Below are 25,867 nucleotides of genomic sequence, written 5' to 3'. Positions count from 1 at the left end.
ACTGCAACTCAGTTAAAAAATTTTAAATAAAAAATTTAAACCCAGGGTTTTTGTTACTCATAGCTGATGAACAGAATAAACCAATTTCCAGTTACTGCTTAAGGTGCTACAGGAAGGCACACAGACATTCTGTTGGTAGCCACAAAATAAAATATTTATTATTTACTTTTAAAATTTATTTATTTTTATGAAGCATTTCCATATTTACAGACCTATTTTAGTTAATATTTACCCCAGGGCCCATTTTGAACAGAATCTGCACCCCTAAATCTCCCAGATTGCCCTAAACCCCCTGAATGGATGCATGATGGTAATGCAGATTGTTCAAAGGAAAGCTTTATTCAGTATTTTCATATAAATTCCACTTCAAGAGCCTGCAATATTTTGTAATTGGAAGAAAAACCACATGTTACTTTGCAGACATTACTTATAAATTAAAACAAACACTTTTCAATCATCCCAAGCAAGTCATTAAAATCCACTGTCTCCAGCTCATGGTCTGCAAAACATTGTCTGCTGGTTTTTAACACAGGCTATTTATGGTTTTACAGGTAAAATCAAATCTGCTTTTGAGAATCCTGGGAATTCCCCAAATTCTCCAGGAATCTCTGAAATCTGACTCTGGGAATCATCTTGGGCAAATTTAGCTTTTTTGAGATGATAATTTGCAACACTTTTTGCTTTGTACAGAAACTTTTATTCAAGTTCTATCCTGAAACATTCCACTAAAGCTAAACCCGTTAATCACACAAATGGTTAACACAAATTCTAAGTTAAATAATTTAGCAGGTAGAAGGTAGGGGCATTAAGAGGTAGATAGAAGAGAGACTGAAGAGATGTGGCTGACAAAACAGAACCCAAGGGTTGCCACAACTGATAGAAGGAGGTATAGAGACAGCTTTTGTACCAACAAGCAGAAGGCTCTAAGGGCTGCAAACCCTGTACAAGGAATGGAATGGAATCTATCTTGGGAAAAGTAATTATCAAGGAAATCAAAAGAGCACATATAGTCAGGTCTTGGAACAGCTTGTGTATTGTTGGAAAACAGACAGGGTTCTTCGGGGCACAGTGCAAACAGGCAGCAGAAGTGCTCGTGGGAGCTGGGACCTGGACAGACGGTGCCTACAGAAGAGCTCAAAGGTTTCTGGATATCTCAGCAGAGCAGGGGAGAAGGAGGACACCAGAAACACAGCACAGCAGTGATTTGCATATCTGAGAATACTGGGGGAAGACAGTGATAATAAAAATGTACTAAAAAAGGGGAGACACAACTCAAAAAACAAATCAAAGAAACCAAGCAGCATGAAATTGTTTTTTACTCCCTTTCTGAGATGCCAAAATTTGCACTGAAATAAAATTTCTTTCAGGGAAGAAAAATGAAAAAGGAGGAATGTTTTTATATATGCACAGGTTAGTGATTTTAACTCAGATCCATGTCATGACTAGCCCTCCCACTTCTAAAACTGAGTATTAGAACTGGATGATGCTGCAGGCCCAGACTTTATCTATGAGGGTCAAGTAAAACTTTACCCTATTAGGAAAGTGTGGATTTCAACCTACAAATCCCCAGGTGAAACATTAAAATGTATTTTAGCCTAAATAGGAACAAGGATTATTCTATACCATGGGTAAAACTGAGCAGTCTCTGCACAACTCCTGGCATAGCAAATGCCCAACAAAATAATTTTTCTTTTTTCTGTATATGCAATATATTTGCTTCTAAAACCATCACCAACTTTAGGCAGGCCCTGCTGTAAAAATATACACAAGGTCTTATGCTGTGAAGCTGCCTTTCTAAGCAGACAAGGTTGGTGAAAACATGAGGCAAGGAAAGAAAAATACAGAGCAGGGAACTGACTGGCTCGAAACCACACAGAAGAAATCATCATCAGAAATTGCAATTTGACTCCCCTCTGCTCTCTGGCTCTCCCCATAATGCTCATAATGTCTATGACATCATATAAAACCAAGTGTGCAGTCCTCAATCAAGGAGCTTGCAATAAAAACAGGCAAACAGATAAAACCACTCTGTTTGATAGAAAATAGATCAGCCAGAAAAGAGAGCACTTGGCTGAAACAGTAAAAGGAACATTCCTTTGTCAAAAGCCAGTGCAACCCAAAGAAGGGTTACCAGATGAGGAGCGTAACTAGCAATACCTAGAGGGTTCCTACAGCAGATTCCAAAAGCAGAAGAGTTTGCAGGGAGATAGGACAGAAGGGAGGGAGATCTGTGCAAAACAGATGTCCTGGAAAAGCAATGTCTGCCTTAAATCTCACACAAGACAGCATTTTTGTGTAGAGCAGAAAATGTTTTAAATACACAGGATCAGGTAAGGAAGTTGAATGACAGCATGGTGAAAAATTAAACAATGGTTTAGGATATATTAAAATTCATTCAGCTGGCCCTTTTTATAACTTACACTTGAGAGCAAAGAATTAACTGGTCTCTGACTTTAAGACATAGTAGAGAGCAAAGTGCTGTATTTCTGTGTGAAATGCAGGCTTTAGAAGTCACATCAGCTAAAACCACATGTATGGTATTTAAACTGACTTTACTAGCTGTGAGCAAAGAAAACTTTTAATCTTCTTTCCTAATGTTCTGGTTTGTCTGTTTAACACAATACAAAGACCTTTGGTTCATATTACAACTAACAGCAGCTCCACAAAGAAACAAGTTTTGAACACTCATTTTCACATGTCTTTAAACATCTGCTCAAGAGATTTAGTTACAGGTATCTTAAAGTGCTGCCTGTGACCACTTCAAAGTAACAAAACATTTTAAAGAAAGGATGCTAGTATTTTGGGAATGTCAGTAAAAAAGGAAAGCTTTCTTCCTCAGAGGATATTAAAAGTGGAGCATAGAAGAAAACCCTATACTATACTATTCAATAAAACTGTACTAATAAACAAAAACAACTTTTCAGAAATCATAATTAAATGCATATACGTTAGGCTTGCAGTAACAGAAGGAGAATGAGTACAGTAGTACAAAAAAAAAGTATAAGAAAAAAAAGAATTGTGCTTGAAATGAAAGCATGACCAGCTGGTAACTCAGCAGGCTGGCAAAAGCAAAGGAGCAGAGAGAATCAGATGTAGTGGTAAGTCACTGGTAAAGGTGGCAGACAGCATGCGGGGTCATGTAAAAAGCAAATGAGGTTTAGGGATGTATCAAGAGTTAATTCCAATATACTAAAGAAGTATTGGTGACATCATGCGTGGCCTTAATTGAGGTGAACTAGTCCAAGGAAATCCATCTAGGCAAGTGTAGTAGTCCAGGCACACTCAAGCTGGAATGCTTGAAGAGAAGCACTGATGGGACACTGAAGATCCTGTCACACAAGGATGCTGTTTGTGATTTCAAAGAGAGATGTGATGGATTCAAGATGAAGGAAAGCTACTTAACTCAAGGGCAGGACTTGTATAAATTGGAAGAGCAAGCTGGCCACAAACACAAGGAAACTAGAGCAGGTTCCCGGAGTAATGTTCAAGAACAAACCCTAAAAAATCTGATTAAGAAACCCTCTCTTGTACATGTTGGAGTACATGTTGTACATTCCTGCATCTCAAACTTTGAAGCATCCTGCATGTGTCCTGCATCTCTAAATGATAATCCAGGATCAGATATTAAAGTAAACTTTCAAATTTATCAGAACAAACATCATACAAAATACACCAACCCTAAGGAAGCCAAGAAAACACATGGAATTAAATACAATAATTAATTCTCTTCTAAACATACAGTAAAAGTCACAGAATAGAAAAAAGAACTTCTACTACTTCTAGTACACAATAAACCAGATTACCTGTTTTAAACTCCTTTCTCAATTGAGCCAACAGATTAATAGTTGTTTTCTCAAAGAAATTCAAGCTCAGCAGTTACCAACTCTATTTTGCTGGACTATTGACAACTGCCTTAGCTGTATTCCTTTTTTTTTTTTTTGACTAAGACTCTCCTGAATAAAACACCCTGAGCTTTAAGAATACAGACATAGTTTTCAACAGATTAATTATCTGGACCTTTACGGTTCACTGTTTGATGGCTAGAGAAGCAACGAGTGCAGCTATATTCTGACACAGAAAACAAATCCTGGTGATGCTAAATGCAGATCAACCCCACCAAGTAAAGAAATCAAATTAACAATCCTTAAGAAAATGTCCAAGTCATCTTGGACTCTACAGCCATCAGCTCTGCTGATCTTCTGGTTTCTTTCCCTGTGGTACTGAGAATGACGAAGCTTCAACACACTTAGGCCCTCTCAGCTTATCAAGCACTGCAACTGTAAAACACATACCTCTTATCAACAGAGAAAACACAATCACCTCAAAAATGGTCCTGTATTCTGTACCAGGGCCAAGTCTCTAGAGTATTTTTTTCATTAAAGTACCAGGCAAGTGTTTTTTTGCTAGGAAAGACACAAAAAGAAAGCAAGACTAAAAAAGAAAACTTGATAAGTAAAAGTAGACAACAATAAAGCAGGAGACAGGGAGACATCACAGAAATACCTACTCCAACAGCGGTGGCTCTGGTGCTGTTACTATAAGTTAGGATTCATCAGGGTTAAATCTTCTGCAAAGGTTTGATACATTTACCATGCATATACACAAATAATTTTTCAGAACATCATTTGGAATTGGTGGCACTGATGTGACTAACTCTTCTAAAAACAGCTTCCAAATGATCAGTTTGAAATGTTGGCAATCTCACCACCCACTCTTTTGCAAGCAATCAGACGAAGGTTAGTAAGCACAATATTTTACTCATTAGTGGAGAAACTACACCACATAAACAATCTTGGGGGATGATTTTACTCTCTAGTATATTCTATTGATCCAGTTCCTCTACGAAAACAAAAGGTCTGCTTCATTTTTGTCAGATTAAGGATTACTACATTCTCACATACTTAGAAAAGGAGTAAAAAACCTTATGAAATGTATTTAAAACAGCATACACAGAGCAAATAGAACTTGGATGGCATGGTTAAAATAAAGAATACGGGTATTTACAATATTACAAACTTCCACTCCAAAACCAGTCACACCAAAATAAAATAAAAAAATATTAAACTCACATATGTTTTAATACCTATAAATCCTTAACTTCTATCCAACATTTTCTTTATAAAAGCCCATTTAAAATATTAAACTTTTGATTCACCCTAGCTTAAGCAGAATCTAAAATAATTTGTTAAGTATTACTGATCACTTATTCTTTGTCTTAAGTTTCTAGATTTTCCATTTTCAAATTTTCTCTTCTTAAACGTTGGCACCCCTTCTGTCAGGTCTCCAAGGGAGGTGACTGTCTTCTCTTTAAATACGACTGTTTCCTCTTCTGGATCCTCTAGCACTGGGGGTGCTACATTGTCACTCTCTGTACTTGGAAGCTCCAGGTCCACTTTTTCACTGGGAGAGGAGAGGAAAATGTAAAAGGGTTAATGTAAAGGAGAAAGCAACATGGTGCACTGCAGACAGCAACAGCTATTTTTATTTGACAAAACAGCTTTGAGCTAGATGCAGTCTTTAGTCATCATCATGACAGGCATCAAGAAAAAACCCATGTTCTTTGTTTCTTCTGTGTGGGCTGCCATAAAAAGTAACAAACTAACACATTCCGTTCAGAACTCATAGCATGGCCCAAGCACTCATGGTGTCAACAGTCCTGCAAGAGATAACAGGGCTGTGTGTCTGTAAATTTAAGAATTTACAGTGAAAGACAGTGGACAGGAAGTAGCAGCAGTGGTTCACTGCCAGAACACCATTGAATTGTTTTCCTCAAGTGTCTGTCCTGAAGGGACTGCACAGCAGAAGAGAAACTCACCTTACCAAATCAGACAGTGACCCTAAGCTGGGAGAGATGGCTTCGGAGGGTGGGATCACAGCCAATACTGATCCAAACAAATCAAAGACAACAACTAAAAATGACCTATCAGTTTTAGGGGGTCAGCAGCAAAAAACACTGTGTTCCACAAGGGTAACCTCTGGCACAAACAGAGAATGGAGAAGAACTGAAGAGCTGGCAGAAAGTTTCCTAAATCACAGGTATCTCACCAGCACACTGCTGCAGAGATACTGGCCAAGCCACACAAGAACACTTTTGCTACTACTGTGTGTAAGTCTGGTGTCAGCTCATGTACTACACCCAGTCTGAGGTTCCGTGCTTCAAGGAAGACATGGATCTGCTCAAGCACCCAAACAGGAGTTACGAAGCCTGATGGCAAGTCAAGAAAACGCAGTTGTTGCAGTATCCCAAAAATGTAAATTTCCTGGAAGTGGGTGTCACTGTGCCTACACTGAATTTAAAGTAAACGATGAACAACTGCATTTATCTAATTGACACGTGTGTTCATCTCAAGCCTGTCTGTTAAAGTATGGACTGATCTACCAGGTTCAGTGGTTGAAAGCACCTTTTACGACACAGTACTTTCCAAAAACCCAAAAGAATTTTTCAGCTCAGGAGTCAAGGAGCAGTTTAGCCGGTCCAGTTCAGGAGGTGTTACGTGAACATTATCATCTCCAAGAAGTGCATAATTTAGTATGAACACTGTCAGAGGTCTACCTGCTCAATAATGCTGGAGAATGGAATAAGCACAAGGAAGAAGACTTTTCATTCTCCAAAACCCATTTTCACCAGACTCCTTGAGGGACCCACAAGAAGCTGACAATAAAAAAAAATACAAGGGGAAAAAAAAAATATGCACCACAGGCATTATGCAGAAAAACGAAGCAACCCTTCTGATCAGATGCACTTCATGAAAACATCTGCAGTTCATTGGTCTGACATGGGGGAGAGAGAGAGATCATAGGAACTCTTGGGGCAGCTGAATCAGATTGTTGAAGGAGATGATGTTAAGGAACATAAGCTTAGAGTAAGAGCATTTAAATATTTGATACTAGTGCACTACTATGATTCTTAAATCACTTCAATTTACTTTGTACTCATGGTGAATTTCTACACAAAACCCAAAACACCATCTCTATCTGCAATGGAGAGCTATTAAAATAACCATTGTGAAAAGAATTGTATTTGGGAAACATTTCCCATCACAGTTGTGCTAATTCTGCCAAAATTCAGAGGAAAAAGCTTCACTTCTTGCAAACAACACTATGAAAATAAGGACAGTAAAAAGATACTTACCCTCCTTCTTCTTCTTGTTCTTCCCCTACTTCCTTAAGTGCTTTCCATTTTCCATAAGGGTTGGTCATGTTGGATCCATCACTAGAGGTTTCTTGGGAAGTTGATGTACTCTCCTCTTTATCCACGGTTTCTTCTGACTTAACTTCTCGCCATTTCCCATAAGGGCTTAACTTTTTAGCTTTAGGAGATTTTTTCCCTTCCTCTGATTCTTCACCATTATCTCCTTTCCTCTAAAGAGGAAAAAACCCATCTTAAGCAAAAAAGCCTAAATAAAAACATAATGTAGCTTAATTTTACATCTTTTATTTGCTATTATTATTATCTACTTATTATCTACCAGTCATGCTTTTCAACCAAGAGTAACTTGAAACAATAAATTCATATTCATATAATCCACAAATTTTTCTTCTTGAGCTTTACAGATGAAAAAAAAAAAATCTTAACTGTTACAAGAAATAAAAGCAGGAGAATCCCATCTACCAAGGCTGAAGTTAACAAACTTACAAACTCGGTTGAAGAAAAGGTTAGCATATCTTAAAATAAAGAGGAAAAATTTCACATGCAACTTTCCCTACATGCAGATGCACACACTTACTGCTAATACCTGGTAGCAGTTTATAATGATGCACAGTGATACAAAAATATGTGTTTTACAATTAATACCTGTCTAGGAAAACATTTTGTATTTAAACTGTCCCTGACTGTTCTGATATGCTGGCTCCAGGGAAATCATCTAACCCAGACAGAGACATTACCATACCCTTTATCTCAAGTTTTAAATTTATGTTTTAAATATATAATTGATACAGATTTTGTACTATGTGCTATGTTTTTTCACAATTTAATAAGGAAACTACAACCATGCCATTTTCAGTCCAAAGCATTCCCTGAAGGTCTACTGGCCGTCACATTTACCAATGAAAGGTTGAAGTCATCCTCACACTGAAATCCAAACCATTTTGTGGATTATTTCAGAGAGATGACAGTGACCTTTCTCAGAGAACATCACATGTAGAATTCAAGGTACTTCTGGGTGTGTTGAAGGAAAGATCGTGCTTGCTATTCTGGAACAGTGCCACTAATGAGCCAAATAATTGAATAAAGATTCATTTTATTAATAATTGCAAAATTTTACTTTCAGTCACACGTTTTAATCTCATTTCAGTAAGTACAGCCACAAAACATAAAAGATTAAGTTACAATTTTTTAGTATAAGATCATGTATGTAAAATAAATCTGAAGAAAATTTACCTTGAAGTTTGTTTCTGAACTCTCTACTTCATTCTCACTATCTTCTGAGTCTGATTCAGATGCTGTTTCTTCAGGCTTGTCACGCTGACCCTTCTCATTTGAAGATGAAACAAAACCATCTGGTTTCTCCCATGTGGATACTGTCCAAGACATTTGAACAACCACATTATTTATGCTTCTCATTTTGATCTGTTATTGCTTCAACAATATAACCTTTCAGAAGCAGCACTGCCCTATGCAAAAGTACAGCAAATAATTTAGCAAAAAGCTTTTGCCTTTGTTTGGTACATTTGTTTTAATAACCATAATCAGAAAGATAACATTTCTTCCCAGCAGAGACACAGTCAGGACAGCTGAGTTCACTGTTGATAAAGCTTGTTTTAATTAACTCTTACAAAAAACATCACACATGGCAAACTGTGACCCACAAAACTGTGGTCCCTCTCATCCTTACACAGGACAAACAAATTAACTAATTGCCCTGTAGATGTGCCTATTTGATTTGAGCTGTTCATTGATTATATAGACAGGATAAAACAAAGAACGGTAACTGCAAGCTGCAGGTCTCCAGGCAGCTAAACCCTTTTCTAGTGCTACTCTTCTTAGTAACATCAGGTCTCTAATTAAAAGAGCTCTCGAGCAAACAAGGAAATATAAACATCAATCTGGACGGAAGTACATACAGGATATGTACATATATCCTCATTTTCAATTTAATAGTAGTATTCCAGTAAACATACTGAGAATATTCAAATAAAAGTTGACTCAATGGTCTTAAAACTGGTTTTAATAAGAATAAGGCAAAAGTACACCAATTTTCAGTCTATAATTTTATATAAGCTTTCAGATGTAAAAAAACCTATTGTTTTTCCTAACTGCAAACAACACATGTGCCTAAATGTATCTTGAAGAAGTAAAGATGTAAGAAACTGGCCATGAATAACTCTGCATGAACAGTGCAATTTCTTAAGGGTACTGCTGTCACCTGACTTCAGATTAGTGACTGAGCAATTTCACTTTCCCTGGTGCCATATAAAGAGTGGAATCAGTGCAGCCTCCCAGCCTTGTAGCACCAAACCAGGAGCCATCAGTCCCCTAAGTTACATGTCTGACATGAGACACTTTTAACTATTCATATCAGTTAGAAATTTGTCTTGTCATCAGAGGATGGGATTACTGTTAACAGAACAGAAAAGTAATTTTCAAGCGCCCCCAAGACACTTACTTACAGCTATATAAAAGTGAGATACCAATTTGAAATCTCAAAAGCCAAAATTCTGCCAAATGTGATTAGAAACACACTTTTCATAAGTGTCATATGTCCATGAAGTACTTAAAAAACCAGCAAACATAGGCATAAAATGTATCTGAACTTGGAAGGCAACATTTAAAAACAACCAACACCTCCTTTCCCTTTCAAAAGAAATTGCAAATCACTTGGGCAGGGGAGCAGCTCAGTGAAAAACCGAAAGGTTTTGGATTTGTTTTCTTAGTTTGTTTTTTTTTTTTTTTGTCCTCCCTATTCTTGGTGTCATTAGCAATGCCACTTCATACCCAACTGCAGAAGGAAAACTCATAGCCAGCATAAAAACCCCTTGCTCTTGACCTTAAAATGTTTCAAATAGATTTAGAAAACAGATGCTATTCTGAGGGAGTTACCACAAAGTTCCCCATGTAGGGAAAGAAAAGTGGAAAATAAGTAGGAGGTAAGATTCTGGACTTTCTTATCAATGCTATGTCAGCAAGAGGAAAAGTTTAGGAGATTCTTAGTCAGTTCTACATGCCTGTCAACACAAAATCCTGCCCCCTTTTAGTTTCCAAACTGTAATTTCAATATATATGTAGTAAAGACGAATGCCTAATTTAGAATTACAAGTTGAATGTCCAAAAACACTGAAGCAAAAATGTATGCACACTGACAATGCAGCCTAAAAGCCAGTGCTGACTTAAGCAACTATTTCATTTCAACTAAGAAAGCAGCTTAAAAAATACAAAACTTACTAAAAAATGCAGTTATTTGCAAAACAAAAAGCTTTTCTGAAAACCCTCTCTCCTGAAAGAGAGCTTAACTGGAAAGGAAGTTCTTCTTACCTCCAGTTTGTGTGTTATAGTAATAGGTATGACCATCTTCAGTGACACCTTCCACCCACTCTGCTCCCTAGGAAAAACATACAGGGGCTCATGAAAAAAAGTTTTCAGGATCAGCCAAGGCATCATTTTTAAGTCTATTCAACCCCTTTTTCGTCTGTGATCACCTTACTGGTTTAAAGCTTGAACCCCTAACATTGTTCGAAAGTATTCCCCTTGACTTTAATGAGATGGAATTCCATAACTTAAAATACTGCAAATGCACCTACACAATTATTTCTCAAACAGTGGATAATTAGTATGAGGCTGTATAATAAATGCCATACTGTTTCAATTTTTATATAGGACATTATCTTACATGTTTGGGTTTTCTCAAAATATTCATCTCTGAGGCTGTAATTTCCTATTTGTGTAATTGTCTTTAGTGAAGATTGCTGAAAAAATTCTCTGGGAGACTTAGGTCTCTGTGAGGGCTACAGAAAACTAGTACAAATTAATTTTATCATAAATTAAATATACACAAACAAATAAAAATTTATCCCAAAATACAACATTACAACAAATAATTAGAGAATCAAACTTTGCTTGCCAACCATTTTACTTCTTTACTAAAGCACCAATTTCAACAATGCACTTTTTCCCCACTGATTAATAAATAAACATGAAATGTGGCCAAACTTGCTGGTATATCTTTGTGGATATGTAAATTATTTATCTTTTTTTTCAGAATCAGCTGCAGCTATATAATCAGTCATTACCCATGCCCTAACATCTTCCTTAAGAAACCAGTTTTCATCCCATCTTAAACACACAAGTACAAGGAGCAATCCTTAAATACCAATACAGCCAGCTCTGTGTTGGGCAACTTCACCATACATTATTTTGGTATTAATGTGTGTATATATACAGAGATAAACAGACACGCTTTTGCACACCTATACATTTGCTTAATACTCTTATTAAAAATTTGGTTTTTTAAAATAAAAACACAATACAATCAGAAGTTAAAGTTCCTGCACCCACTATGTAAACACAAAAAAATTGTACTGGTAGATTCAGAGCCGGCAAAGGCATGAAAGCCTTCAGGATCACTTTTTCTCAAGGTTTCACCCTCAGAAGTTTCAGTGTGCTGGTTTTTGACAAAAGAAGCAAAAGGAAAGTTCATTTTAAGTATAAAAAAAAAAAACAGTCTTAAGTAAAACCCTTCTTTTTTTTTAAGAATTAGATCCTGAGCATTTGTAGACCTGTTGGTTAGAGGTTTTCAGCCAATATCTGACACTAGGCACGTTAAGTGTCCCATTACATAAATGCTAAGAAGCATACTGTCAGTCTAACTGGTTATAGGCAGCCTTCAACAGGCCCCTTCATTACCCCGTTCTCCCCACCTCTTACCAATTCTGAGCAAAACCTAATGTGCTGTAAAATCAGGAGGGCTCCTGGCATGACATATTGCAAGCATGCCCTTTAATTTCTGGGCAGTGAGTCCTTGTTAAGAGATCTGGAATGTTCCCAATATCCTTAGCTCAGACTAAATAAGGGAGCAATCAAATGCTTGTTTTTTGCCATAGCAAAAATAAGACAGGACTAAGTCACTGAGCAGTGTGAGGGAGGAATGGCAAAATACAGCTGTGTTGTTAGAGATACTGGGGTCTGAAGGTGTGTGCTTCTGATATGGCTAGGATGGGCTAACTTCAAATTGTTGCCAAGAAGGGAGTGCCTTCTCCCCCAGTCTGCTCTCCCCACATTGGCATTTTTTCCTGACAAGGCTGATAGCAAGGAAATAAACCACCAAAACACTAACCTAAATTCTGATGCCTCCGCTGCTTGAACTAGTTCACTGTCAGGGTAAATATGTACCAAGGACCATACGAGATTAATTTCAGGACCACATATTTCAGTGGAAGGCTACAGTAAGACTGACTTACTGCAACTCTATGCCTTGACTGGAAAGATAAAGTTGAAGTGCTGATTAACAAATTGTGCAAGCCCACAGGACAAGGGAATCAGAAAGCCAGAGTAGCATGTGATGTGATGATACAGAGCTACAGAACATCAAGCATTCCGAATGTCCAAAAACAACAGGTTTTTTTGAACTCTAGTGTAAATTCCAACATTGACAAACTCAACAAAACTGACATCAAATTGAAGTGTATATATGACACCTATCTTGAAAACAGGAAAATGTAACTTCACAGGAGCATTGGAAAAATCCTGTTTTTAATGCTGTGAGGCACAAAAATCCTGGAGTGATAAGCATCATGGGAAAACTCATTAATCATAGTAAGAAATTTTTCTGCCTTTTGACTATTCTGCAAGTTTTTCTGTGCCTCAAAAAAGGAAAATTAAGAAATGTACTAAATTACTAATATTACTGAATAATTACTTGCATATAGGTTCCATGATCATAAGAAACCCAGTAAAACTTATTATGTAACTGTACTGTAAGCAAACACAAAAAAAGGACATTCTTTTTTTGTCAACTATGTGACAATGCAGTCTCAGTGTTGCCTTAGATAAAGGAAGCTTAACTACCTCAACTGTGTAATATTTTGTTTTTATAATTACATTTAATTTAAAAAAGTTTTAACAGAATTTATTCAGAATTTCCCAAAAGCTTTTAATTTCATGGGTCGAAGCACCAAAGAAGTATATTCTGCAGGAACCCAACCACCACTAATTACTTCTCTTCCCTTGACAGACAAATTAGCCAAATAGGACTTCTAAGTAAAATTGCAATTTATCATAAAAGACTCTACATATTCAAATTCTATTTTCCTAAGTTTATGAAGGGAAAAAAAAATCATCTTCCTCAATCAGACAACTTGCAAATTGCTTAGATTATTTAAGTGTTAACAAGGACAAAGAAAAACATGAGTAATTTGATTACCGTTGGTGAATTTTGAGAGTTGCCTTGGAATCCTTTAGGTTTCTCCCACTGTGATTCTTAAAAAACAAAAGCATATTTCAACCATTTCACATCATTCAACTTGGTTTATTTTTTATAATCTTTACTAAAAATAGATCTAAAGGATATGACACTGCTGGGTGCATACATATAAACAAATTATATAAATATATATACATGATGCTGGAATATGAATAATTCTTGACCAATCTATGGTATGAACAATAAACCAAAGTATCATAACTACAGCTGGCTTTACTGGAGCTGACAACCCTCCAGACTCTATTACTATGCCTGATACAGAAATACATGACTTTTGGTTTTAAAAAAGCCAAAAAAATTATGAAATTATGAAAGACTACAGTAAGTAATATCATGAATCCTTAAATTCATAAGAAATAGTTTACAACATTCTCATTAATCATAAATGAGGGTTGCTTTTATGTTCTAAAGTAAATCACAACTGCAGCTCCTCAAGAGAAGTTATCAGTTAGATAAATCCTGTAAATGTGGAAAGATACAATCAGTTTATTTCATATCCCTGACCACAAAGCTTCTTCAGGAAGAATATGGTTATCTTTGTGTACTAATCCCTGACAGGCTAAACATTTCCAGAAACTGTGGAATTACTGCATTCTTCCATTATTAATCAACAGCAAAACCAGTCTGAAATTCTGGATACCCATGTCTCAAATGTTAAATACCGAAACTCCATCTAAGTGGTCACATTTTAATTAACAGCATAATACTGAAAGAGCAGAGAAGTAAAAAAATGCAGGTAGACTTTTCTCACTTAGATTCAATAATTATATCTGCACTTGCTCCTCAGTAGCTTTTACCTCCAGTTTTTGTGTTGTAGTAGTATGTATAGCCTTCAGGAGATAACCCTTGCACCCACTCCTTCGTTTCAATTTTTGGTGGCATTGAGGCATCCTGAGGTGTCTTTTTTTTCTTTTCTTTCTTTTCCTTCTTCTCTTTCTTTTCTTTTTTTCCTTTAGTTTCCACTGTGTTACTCTGTATTTTACTCTGTGTTGAACTGGAACCTACATCTTCTTAGAGAAAATAATATCCTTTAAAAAAAGTGTACTATTCTGAACTTAAAATATTAGTCACTCTTGCACAACAGAGAATAGGAAACAGAAAACAAGAAACTTTGTTCTAAGGAGTATTTTTACTAATGAGTGAAAATCATTAGTGCTATACTCATAGCAGGTGCACTTAAAAGACTATATTGAAAGTATCTTGCTTTGTACCAGTACTATAGCATCAGAACAAGGTCCAAAATTAAAAAGATGAGTAGAGAGAAAAATCATAAGGACCAATGAGTTCTAACTAAACAACAAAAGAGAAACTAGAAGAGTTACAAAAAAGACAGCTGCTACAGGAGCCTGAAACTACAAACTTGTTTTTACAGGACAATACGCCTCCAACGTACAGAACAAAGGTACTTGCTGAGCTGCAAGCTGACAAGGAGATTCTCATCTCCACTGTTTCACACCAGTGGGAACGCAGTTCTTCCTACTCATGGGAACTTTTGCCTCCAACTGGCAAAAGTGAAACATAAAATTAATCAAAGGAAGCTGCACTGCTGATTCAAAGCACCACCTACAGCCTAACTTTCTGTTAAAGCATTGTTTAATTTTTCTACTCCAAATTTGACTGTTCCATGGATCAGGGGATACCATAGCTATAAATACTCTGTACTGCAACTTCTACTACTGCCAATTTGCAGACTCCACTTTTTCTTTTTTAAATGAGCAACAGTCCTGGAGGCCTCCTCTCTTGCTCCTAAACCTAATTTAAGGCAACACTTTCCTATTCAATATTCTTTCAATTCTGTCTTTAATCTTCTGGCAGCTATATGAACTACCTGGCTTAATTCCAAGCCTTTTCATATCCTCTTGATATGCTTTCATTGCAGCCTCCTCCATTGCTGCAAATTCTTTTGACATGTTTTCTTCTTCTTTTGCCTTTTCCAAGCTTTTCTTCTTAATCTAAAACAAAACAAAGCCCAAGAGAATAAATTAAACCAATCTGATAATGAAAAAGAGTAAAAATAAGCATTTGTGCAATTAAGATATTTGAATTACCTCACTAATTCTCTTTGCCACATTTTCTTTATGATTCTTTCCTCTTTCATGAAACTCAATGCTCTTCAAAGTAAGAAAAAAACCAAGAAAAGTAATATGTATTATACAATTTTAAACCAGTAAATTTTAGTTATTTAAAATTTAGTAGGACTAATTTTAGTTGAACAAGCCTAAATGTAATCTGCTCTGTGAACACTTACAGCAAACACTACAGCTCTAAAATGTCTATAGGAATACAAGAACACTGAGAAACATTCAACAGAGAAATTATAAAGTGTCATAGGATATTTATAAGATTTTTTTTTTCAAATAATACTGCTCAGCACACGTGTTAGAGACAAATAACAGGGAATCTGGGTTCCCTCTTCATGCTATCCTTCCATGTATTGTCATGGGGTTTTTCTTCCTGTTTTCATGCACTTTTAAAAACCATATGGGTTATTTAGTGTTCCAAGTATTAGCTACTGCCCTTAATTACATTATGCTTCACTTCAGAAATATCTCATGAATTTAAACTAGTCTGAAGGTTTAAAGATCTGAAAAAGAGAGAAGGAGGAAAAGGCAAAGTGGGAGATTTGGATAACTAAGGATAACAGAACAGTCTGCAAGCCAAAAAGCTGCCAGAAAGACTGAAGCCAGTAGGAGCTGGAAGGAGTTCAGAAGCTCAGGTATAGCAGTGATAGTGCTCACGTGGCTCTTACATAAAAACATCTGTGCTCATTTGGGTGTTCAGATGTTAAATGCCTAAGCCTGACCTTTGCACAAACTGATGTGCAGAGGATGCACACTTTGGGATGACTCATCTTGTTTAGAGACAGACTTCATAAATTGCTCAAATCCCTCCCTTGACACATATTTCTCTTCATTTACTCCAAGAAGATACCTGCAGTTCACGTGAGCTAATTAGGTATCTTACTGTAAGCCAGAGGAAGCTCAGCTCTAGAAGCACCCCTGGCATCCAGACAGGAATGCAAAACTTACTGCTAAGGAGGACACCAACATGTCTAGTAGTCTGCAAAAGGCATCTGCAAGTCTGAAACACCTTTCTGTAACCCAGTAATGCCTCTGTGGGCTGTGAATGAAAGAAACCTGCTTTAAGAGCTCAGAGCACTGGCTGTACTGTGCCTACCACATACAAACAGTACAGACACCAGGTTTTGCTTTCTACTTGCACGTGAAAGCAAAGGACAGGTGCAGACAGTTTCAAGACAGACCAAATGTTAAGTTACAGAACTCAAAGAATAAGCAGGGTCAGATATTTAGTCCTTATCTGTACTGCCAAGGAGAACAGCACACACCATCTTGTATGTGGGTATCTGGCTCTGATGTGATATACTTTAAATACCCACAGGTATTACAGAGGCATTTTCATAGAACAAATTTCATGCATCAACAGACTAGTATCAAAAAGTGATGTTTAAAGCCTGTAATTCAAATTCCTAATATTTCAAAAATGGACATAGTATGGTAGACCATCGTACAGGTCTGTTGTCTGCTATCCAGCACTTGCAGTAATCGCAGAATTTTTTAGGCTGAGATTTCCAGTAATCGGCCCTGGGGAAAGAAAAAAAAAGATGTATAATCTGAAACAATAACCAAAGCCACAGGTTTTCATATATATTTATATATATCTTCAGAAACTAAATTTAGTCTTCTTTGTGTGATTAAATACTAAGAGTTTGATTTTTTTTTTTTTTTTAAACCAAGTCTGGGGAACCAGTTAGAGCAGCTGTATTAACAACTGTGTCTCATAAACCACAGTTCAGTACTGGGATTTTGACCATCTGACCTCCAAAAACTGCAGAATTTTTACAACTGAGGCAGTGCTGTAAGAACCAGAAATACAAGACAAAGCAAGCCAGAGATAAACAAGCAGCTCTAGATACCCCATTTAAACATGAAATGGTTAGAAAAGTGCAACTTGCACTGTTTTTCATAAAAATGCTGGATAATGTACACAGTGAACTCAGCAACACAAAGGTGCAGTTCTAGACAACGCTGAGCTACTGTGGGGAGTGAATCCCAGACCAGATTCTGACCTGTGGGGTCACACACACAGCAGCAAATTGTTTGGATGTTTCAATGTAAAAATGTAGGAATTTCTGAACCAAGTAATTAAATAAGTGAGGAAACATGGGGAAAACTCTTTAGAGCTGAAAAGTTAGCATGTCGAAATATTTAACAATAAAACAAGCAACCTCCAATGGCTGTTTCTTCATCAAAACCCAGCTTCTAATGCTAGATGAGACTCGTGTAGAAGCAATACTATTTCTCACTGGCTTGCAGCAACAGACACAATGCTTTGGTTCACCAGAACATATTTGAGCAAAAGACTTCTATGTTTTAAGTTAATATGACAAAGGATGAGGGACAAAATTTAAAAAATATTCACGATTACACTGAGAACATCAGAAAAATTGAATTTTGTCTGAAGACCACTGTACAAAGTTCAAGGAAAATACTTACTGACATTCTTGCTCAATAAAACCAAAACTTCTTCCATGCACAACAATAGCACCCTCAATTCTTATGATATGTGTGAGCAGACTTTAATTACAGAAACAGATCTGATCAACTTAACTCCTACAATTTAAGCAGGTATCGAAATACTCTCTCCCACTAGTGCTTCACACATAAATACAATTACCAGGAGGGTATGATTATTTGAAAGTCTAAGTACAAAGGATGTACTCTGCAAAAATGTATCAACCTATAAGCAACAGTGTGTTAGCAATGCACAGCCTTTCAAGCAATTTCCTGGAAACTGAAAGAAGCAGCTGGGCTTTCCCCAATTTAAACAGAAATCTGCTCATCCCTAAATGGTGTACTTTAGAACTGTGTGATTATTCAGTAACACATTTAATTAAAAGGGTTTTTTTGAGACTTATACCCAAACAAACATTCTTGGGCAAAGCCCGAGAAATCTAATGCTCTGGCTGGAAAACCAGTTGAGTGGGAGGAAGAAATTCAAAGCTCAGAAATGCCTCAAGATCCTTTTTCCTGCTTGAGCTATAAATTGTCTCTAAACCCTTAGACACGATCTACAATAAATTTCCAGCTAAATGCAGGGGTAAACTTCCTACGGCAGTGGACCAATTTTGACAGAAAACATAAACTTTAAAAAAAGTCTCACTCATGTTTTGGATGTGCAAGAGCCTCTGCCTTCTTCCAAGTTTAACCTAAGACAGAAGGCTCCTTCTCTTCAACAGAATCAAATGTAAGTATTAAAATCAAGCCTGTACAGCTGCACCCACCACAAGTCAAGACCTGAGAATTTGACAAGATGTATTTTCACACCTCTATTTGACACCGATTTCTTTCCTAAATGCTGCTGGTCAGCAGATCTGTTTCAAACCACTGTAGCAATACATAGAGTAATCGCTCTGGAGAACCTGAGGGCACACCTGTGGCTTCAGTACAAATCCACATCTCAATAAAAGTCTTCTAGCTTCATCTCCTATTCGTTTGCATAAAAACTGGAGCTGTCTCTCTACTCTTACATATAAAATAAATGTAAATGGTAGTGTGCACAGATATCCTAAGAACCTTAAATCCTGCATTTAATGATTAATGAAATTGTGTAACTTACGATCTCAATTCTGTGGCACGAGGAATACTTGTACACTCATACTTAAGAGCATGAGGAACCTTATATACCAAAAAATTCTCTTGAAGATTTTCTACTTGAGTTCACACAACTCAGAAAAAAATTCTTCCATCGAATAACATCTGCCACTGTAACAACAGCAGAACCTGCTAGGTTTCAGTGGTGCTGCAAGGAAAACAAACCAAAGAGGAATATTTGGAAAGGAGCAGTAACTGAAGTGAAACCCCACTTTGTTGAGATGCTACAAGGGCTTAATGGACTCCATTCACAATTCAGATTCATGACAATTTTTTAAGTCTCTGTTTTTTTTTTTATCAATCTGACAAATACAGGCTTGAGACTAGATGCTCTTAAAATAGTATAGAGGTTTTTTATTCTTGAATAATTTTGTGCAAGTCATGGGAAATTCAGTTATTTTATAAAGTCATTGCAGTCAAAATGGTACAGCTTTTAAGACTCCTTGTTTTCTGTCAGCAATAAAGTTAAGGTTGATTCTTGTTTTCAGCTCTACAGCTGTGCCAGCCTCCTAAGTACTAGAAAGCTGGTCACTCGGCCAGCAGCAGTACAACTCCCTTTTTTCCTTTCACTGAAAGAAGGAGACAGTCTAGAGTACGTCACATCTGCCTTGTCCAAGTTTGCAGGGTTGAGATTTAGCACTGCACACATCTCACCAGGTGTGGCTCCCAAAAGGGAGCTTGGTGACACAGACCTAGAGAGGTGTGTGCCAGTTTTACTGCGAAGCTCTAACTCAGGGGAAGGGTTCTGGACTCTGGCTCTTTGGAGCCTGACTTTCCAGAGCTGGCTGAGCAAGACAGCTTGATAGCCTGCTACCAGGGAACAGGGCAGCACCAATACAGACGGGTACTGGGCAACTTCTGGACAAACTGCTGTAGACCCACCCAGACTTGGAAATCCCATACTAACTCACAACCAATTTGTGTCTCCTCCAGAACAGTGATTTTCTTTCAACTTTTACTGGTCATACCACTCAGAAGAAGAATGTACAGCATTTTAGGGGGGTAAAGGAAAAGGAAGGAAAGAAAAAGAGGAAGTGAACATCACGGTTTTTTGAAACCCATGAGATGGTAAAGTCTTGGCTGCAAACAGCAGAGTGCAAATTGATCAATGTTAAAAACATTTTCAGATTTCTGAAATTAATTTAAAACATCAGTGAACAAGAAGACAAGAAAGAACAAGTAGCAACTCTACATTGACAATGCTTGTCCCGTTTGCCATTCCAAAAGATATTAAAATGATGAAGCAGAGAGAAAGCACTGAAACTCAGGTATTTATATTCTGCACAAGACATTTCTTGAGCTAGGATAATCAAGCAGCCTACGCTGCAGTGACCAGGTTATGCATCCCAGTGCAGGAACCACGTGTTTGGAAGTATGCAAGAAGCACAGGTTCAGGAAGTAAACTGCAGAATAACACAAGTACTGGAGTCCAGGGTCCTGAACCCTCAACCTGCAGGCTGCTTCTCCCCACAAGTTACTGTCCCACTAATGTTTCAACAGGTGATGCAAACAGCTTTCCTTATACAGGGAAGCTTAAAAACCCTCGTAAAGTAGCTATCTTGAGCTGACACAGCTTTGCCAAACTTTACATGGAGATTGGGCTGAAGGATTTGCTCCTACCATGCACTGAAATCAAGGAGGGAGGAGAAACACAACTGGTTTAGGTGGTTCTGAACACAATGAAAAAGAATTTTATTGTACAAACAAAATCTGGAAGCATTTGCTTTGAATAGCTCTGTTCTAAAATATCTGACTTGAAATCTGGCAGGGATGCAGGGTGTTTGTATGAGGGATGTATCTGTCCAAATCAGAAGCCCTCAGGGATAAAAAACAGTATACATGGGCTCAGTGTCTTCTTTGGTTTGAATACATACAACCTCCAAACACTTGACAAGAATTTAACATCTAACAGCTTTCTGGAAGTTTGAGCACTGAGGAGCTGCTTACGTGCATCATCACTTTGAATACAGGTTTGTATAGTTCATGACTACACAAGCAAATTAATTCAGGGTAGAGATTGTGGCTGTTCTGTAACAGCCACTCAAAAGGACAGAATCTGTTATTATTCTGAACACTATTTGGAAATACTGCATACTTCTGAACAAAAGTAACACTTCTGTAACAGAAAGAAGTAGAAAAAAACAAAAGAAAAAAAAATAATTCCACGTATTTCACAACAGACCCTCCTCCATATGGGAAGCTGTTCCAGAACAGCTAATTCTAATTCAAATATCCTAGTATTGGTGAGACATAAAATTGCAATGCTAAGATTGGCAGAGAAGAAGATCAAAAATGTTTTCTTGTACTGTTAAGTAGGTCCCAGTGCCATGGCCACTAATGACTCACCCTCCCCAATAACTCAAAGCAACTCTGTTCATTCATGGTGTACTAATTGTACCCTGAAAACACTTCTTAGTTAAAGACTCTTAACTTTTTTTTTTTAAGGTATGTAAAAATAAGGTCTAAAGAAAAGAGTATCCCTGACGTTTCAAGTACATAGGACTGTCCTTCTGCCTAACCCCAGCTTGTTGGCTTTCTAATAGATCACACAATGTATGTTTATACATGGGCTCCGACAGAGTAGGACTGGATGGGAGTTTCATCCATGTGAAATATGGCAGTTCTCTGAAGGGCCTTGCTCTTCTGGTCCTCAAGTTAATTTATTTTTTGCAATCCCTCTGTAAATTCTAATTCACAACACAAATGTCTGTTTCCTTTTATCATTACATTAGCCCCTTGTGAACTACATACGAACTAAAACATCCAACGGCAAACAGAGTCTGCAGGAGCTGCTCAGCCTGACCTGTATTTGCTTGAATCTGCTTTGCCAGACCTCTTTTCAAAATTGCAAATTACAGAATCATTTAGGTTGGAAAAGACCTTTAAGATCATTGAGTCCAACCCTCAGCCCAGTACTGCGAAATCCACCACTAAACCATGTCCCTAAGTGACACATCTACGTGTCTTTTAACTACCTCGACAGTGACTCAACCACTTCCAATGCCACAAATACTTTTAACATACAAGAATGCACACAGATATCAGGGAAAGCAGCCTTCTTCATGTATGGAGCTCCAATTCTCTAGGTCATTTCCTCTAATTTCAGTTGTCTAAATAGTGAGGTAGAGCTGTCTCAGTTCTCCCTGTCACTAGATGGAAACTCTCATCTCAAGAACAGCACTCTTTGCATCCTAAAGAGATACTTGAGAAGTGTATTGAACTCCTCAGGTGTGTGTTTCATCCTTATACAGGGAACCTAAAGTGAACAGCCTAAGTCAGCTTTCAAAAGTTAAATATCTGAAGTCAGGGATATCTGCTGAGAGCAGAGGTCTGCTGCTGTAGATGCAGAAGAAGGATATGGGCTATGTCAGGAAGACTATGATAAGAATTAGAAGAGAGGAAAAAAACAGCAACATAAATTGGGTCACGAATCTGTTCAGGCATAATTTTAGCAATAACTAAAATTAAGAATGCTGCTGTACCTACTACCAGTCTGCAAGGCAGGCTCACACAGCTCACCATCAAGTACTGCCCCATAGACAGACCTCTAGAGAACTTTTTGACCTGGTTAAGAATTTTTTTTTTCCCCAGCAGGGAAGTTAGGATATTTTAAAAAGTAGCAGAAACAAGGAAATGGACATACCATTCTATTTTCCATTCTCACCTAATAAAGACACCAGCTTGGATTTTTACACATCTCCCTCCCCCAAACGTGGTCAGGTATTAACACAAATTTCCTAATTAAAGACTTTGAGCGGGCAGTCACGGCCAAGTAAAACCAAGGCACAGGCAATCTTGTTCCTCACGCCTAGCCCAGAACCAAAGGCAGCAAAGGAGGCCGCAAGGTGGGGGCACCTGGCAGAAGGAGGGAGGGAGGACGGAGTGAGGGGCAGGAGGGAGCACGGGGAAGTGTAGGGGAGAGGGAGGGAGAGAGCGGGGGTGAGAAAGGGTACAGAGAGGGGCTGCAGGGTGAGGGGCCACGGGCCCCATCCTCCACAGCCCTGCCCTCCCCACCCCGTTCTGAGGGACGCCGAGTGCGTCCGACGAAGCTGCCCGGCGTGTGTTGGCGCGATAAGAGCAAGACAGCGCAGTAAAAACAAACAACCTGAAGATAGCGGCAGGCCGGACGGGGGGAGAGGGACCGGAGCGATATTTAAACACCTCTCTCAGCAGGGCGAGGGTCGCCGGCCACAGCCAGGGCACGGCCGCAGCCCCATTGACCCCGACCTGCCCCACGGCCTGCGAGGGCCCGGCCCGGCCCCCGCATCGCACGCCGCCAGCCGAGCCCGACCCCAGCTCGCAGGGCGAGCGGCTGTGCCCGCTCCCTCCCGGCCCCTGGCACTCACATCGCCGCTGCCCCGGCAGCAGCAACGCCGCCGCTCCGCTCCGCTGCCCTGCGCTCCCCTCCGCTCGCCGCGCCGCTGAGGTAGGATGGGGCGGCGCCGGGAGAGGGAGGGAGAGTAGCGACGGCAGCCGGGAGGGCTCAAGCCGCGCTCTCCGCCCCGCCTTTCTCCACCCCCTGCCCTCTCCCGCTCCTCCTCCCTCGCCCCCGGGGAGGTGAGCGCTCAGCGGGAGCCGCCCGGACAGGGAGAAGGAGCCGCGGCCGGTCGGTGAGTGCCGCCCGCCGCTCGAGTCCCGCGCTCAGGGGCACCGGGAGGCTCAGCCGCCTCCCCTGCGGTGGGGAGAAACAGCGGGGGCCACGGGTTCGAGCCCCGCCGCTGGCAGCGCCCCGTGCCGGGCAGTCCCTGCCCCGCGGCACCCGTGGGAGATGGCAGGTGTCGGGAGAAGGGCGGTGACAGGGTGCGAAGGGGCTGGGGAGGCAGCGGGCCCCGGCCGGGCGGCGCTGCGCGCCCTAGGGCGGCGGCCAGAGGAGCCCCGCCCCGCCGGACGCCGCTGCCAACTTTTCTGGGAGTTCGGCGGCGCGCGTGTCGAGAGGGCTCCTGCTGCGTGCCGGTTTCACCTCCTCCCTCTCCCCGCTGGCCCTGACGCCGCCGCCCTGCCCTCCCTCTCTCCCTGCCTGCCTCCCTCCCGGCCGCCCGCTTCTCCCGCGCCGTGGGGCAGCCGCGGCGGGGGCCGGGGGGAGAGGAGGGGGGCAAGGGCCGGCGGCGTCCCGGGGCTGGGGGGGACGGGGACGATACGGTCACACTCGGGCGTCCCCGGCACATTGGCCCCGGATCGCCTCCTCCGCTGCTTCCCCCACAAATAAAACTCACCCCGGGCTGGTGTTTCACAGCACACCCTCACCCCCCGCTCTTTCCCCCCCCCCCCGCCCCGCCCTGTGTGACTGATCTCCCCACGGTTCTGCGAAAAAAGTCGTGTTAATTCACCGGCTGCAGCTGGCAGCCTGTTTGCTACAGTCACGCACAGGGGTGGAGGAGAAGCCTGCGGAGTGAGTCATGGCTGTAAGAGGCCCTCCGGTTGTTTATGGCAGAAACAGAGGGGTGGCTCATTCAACATGTGGGAAATACGGGGAGTAAGAGTTGCCTCGATCCTTTAAGGGCAGGGCAGTGGTACCTGTACCTAGCACCCCCTCGCCCTGGCTTGCTGTCGAGCTGGCTGAGAAGGGAGGTGAGGAGGTTGCCTTTTCCTCTCACAAGGAGGGCTTGTGGTCAGATTGTCATAGCTAGCTGCAGGAGTTTTGCATTTGTCAGCATTTCCATTATAAGTGTACTTTTTATGTAGTTTGCAACATGGCTATAAATATATGCCCCGGGTTAAAATTCAGTTGACGGCCTCCTCTTCGTCTAAGCAACTTCTGAAATGATTCTGCTTAGATCCTAAGTGGAAATCCATGGAAAATACTGCCTTTTATGTTTCTTTCAAGTTTAAAGTTTAGCTGCTTACACATGGACTCATTTACAGCTGTTAGTCCAAACAAATTCCTTCCCCCCCGAGTTTGTGAAATTGGGGAAGAGTTTAAAGGCTTTGCCTCTGTAGGCATTGGTCATTAATTAGTGCAGCAGAGACTCTGAAGACTCTTACAGGATCCCTGCTACCTCGAGTGAGGGCACCCACCTACAGAAGGGACATGGGACACGGTGTGTCTGCACAGCTCTAACCCCCGAGCGCCAGGGCAGTTCCAATGCCTCAGCACCGCGGACAAGAAGCTGGTGTTAAAGTCAAGGCAGAACACGTTAACTTCCCTCTATGGGATTTTTAGCTTTTTTTCTTCTTTTTACCGCGTCCGTTCAGTTGCTGCTTCTGGGAGAGGGAGCAAGTCCAATATTTAGGAACTTTCGTTTTGTATACCTCTGTATACACACTGAATTTAGATCCCGTGAAACATGCCTGCCACCCAGTGGATGTCGCTGATCTCTATATATTCTATACATTTACCGCCTCTCCCCTGTGCCCAGCCCTACCCCGTCGGTAAGTTTACAAAGCCAAGTGCTCAGGATGCCGGGCTCGTCTCTCTGCCGCGGGCCTGTGCCCGACGATGATGTTGGTCGTGACAGGATGTGCCTGCATCCTTCCCGGCCAGCTCAGGACCAGAGGTGCGTCCCCCAAGGTGTAGCAGCTGGGCAGCAGAGAGAAGAGGTAACAAGAATGAGGCAAACAACTGTACACAGAGGGGGAGGCAGCTTCGTAGCTGAGACAGCTGGAGCATCGGATTTTGCAGCCCCAGGCTTGCTGTTGATTTCCACATAAACGTGAAAGTTTTTTGCCCATGGTCTTATGGGTTTTCTGGGAGCCTGACCTGAGTCCCTGGGATCTGCTTCACAGTTAAGCTAAACTTAACCACGTGGAACATAAGTGAGTGTCTGTTTGCTCTCTGTG

General features: G+C 40.2%; 2 protein-coding genes across 7 annotated transcripts in view; one reads left to right on the top strand and one right to left on the bottom strand.

The window, feature by feature from the left end:
* Window positions 1-520: 520 nt before the first annotated feature.
* Window positions 521-23,550, bottom strand: WBP4 (WW domain binding protein 4). Of its 5 annotated transcripts, none has more exons than XM_014250744.2 (10): window positions 23,437-23,550; window positions 16,948-17,020; window positions 15,467-15,529; window positions 15,247-15,370; window positions 14,216-14,428; window positions 13,359-13,414; window positions 10,475-10,541; window positions 8,384-8,523; window positions 7,133-7,362; window positions 521-5,400 (listed from the first exon to the last, which is right to left on the bottom strand). In XM_014250744.2, coding segments are annotated over exons 1-10 (1,176 nt in total). In that variant the 5' UTR covers window positions 23,439-23,550; the 3' UTR covers window positions 521-5,192. The 5 variants fall into 5 exon arrangements, with proteins under 5 accessions (XP_014106219.1, XP_014106225.1, XP_087907931.1 ...); XM_014250750.2 differs by having other exon boundaries at window positions 14,216-14,425; XM_088051805.1 differs by lacking the exon at window positions 23,437-23,550 and adding an exon at window positions 19,056-19,224.
* A 67-nt stretch (window positions 23,551-23,617) lies between these two features.
* The window catches only part of ELF1 (E74 like ETS transcription factor 1), an 83,327-nt gene continuing 81,077 nt past the window's right edge, over window positions 23,618-25,867 (top strand). Inside the window, exon 1 of one of the 2 annotated variants that reach the window (XM_014250540.2) lies at window positions 23,618-23,700. The gene's annotated coding sequence lies outside the window, so the exon portion shown is untranslated. The remainder of the gene's footprint in view (window positions 23,701-25,867) is intronic. The other variant, XM_088051803.1, reaches the window with a different exon arrangement.

This window comes from Pseudopodoces humilis, chromosome 2, assembly GCF_049639895.1.
Source record: "Pseudopodoces humilis isolate 2021_Gansu_Grassland_sample_001 chromosome 2, ASM4963989v1, whole genome shotgun sequence".
Taxonomy (NCBI): Eukaryota; Metazoa; Chordata; class Aves; order Passeriformes; family Paridae; genus Pseudopodoces; species Pseudopodoces humilis.
This window is presented reverse-complemented; position numbering and strand designations above follow the sequence as displayed.

What these genes read in the sequence shown, in the direction of transcription:
- WBP4 (XM_014250744.2), bottom strand. An exon ending in GGATAGCAGACAACAGACCT is followed by an intron (nt 15,530 to 16,947) that starts GTACGATGGTCT and finishes CTTACTTTGAAG; the next exon opens with AGCATTGAGTTTCATGAAAG. An exon ending in GTTCAGAAACAAACTTCAAG is followed by an intron (nt 7,363 to 8,383) that starts GTAAATTTTCTT and finishes TTTCCTCTTTAG; the next exon opens with AGGAAAGGAGATAATGGTGA.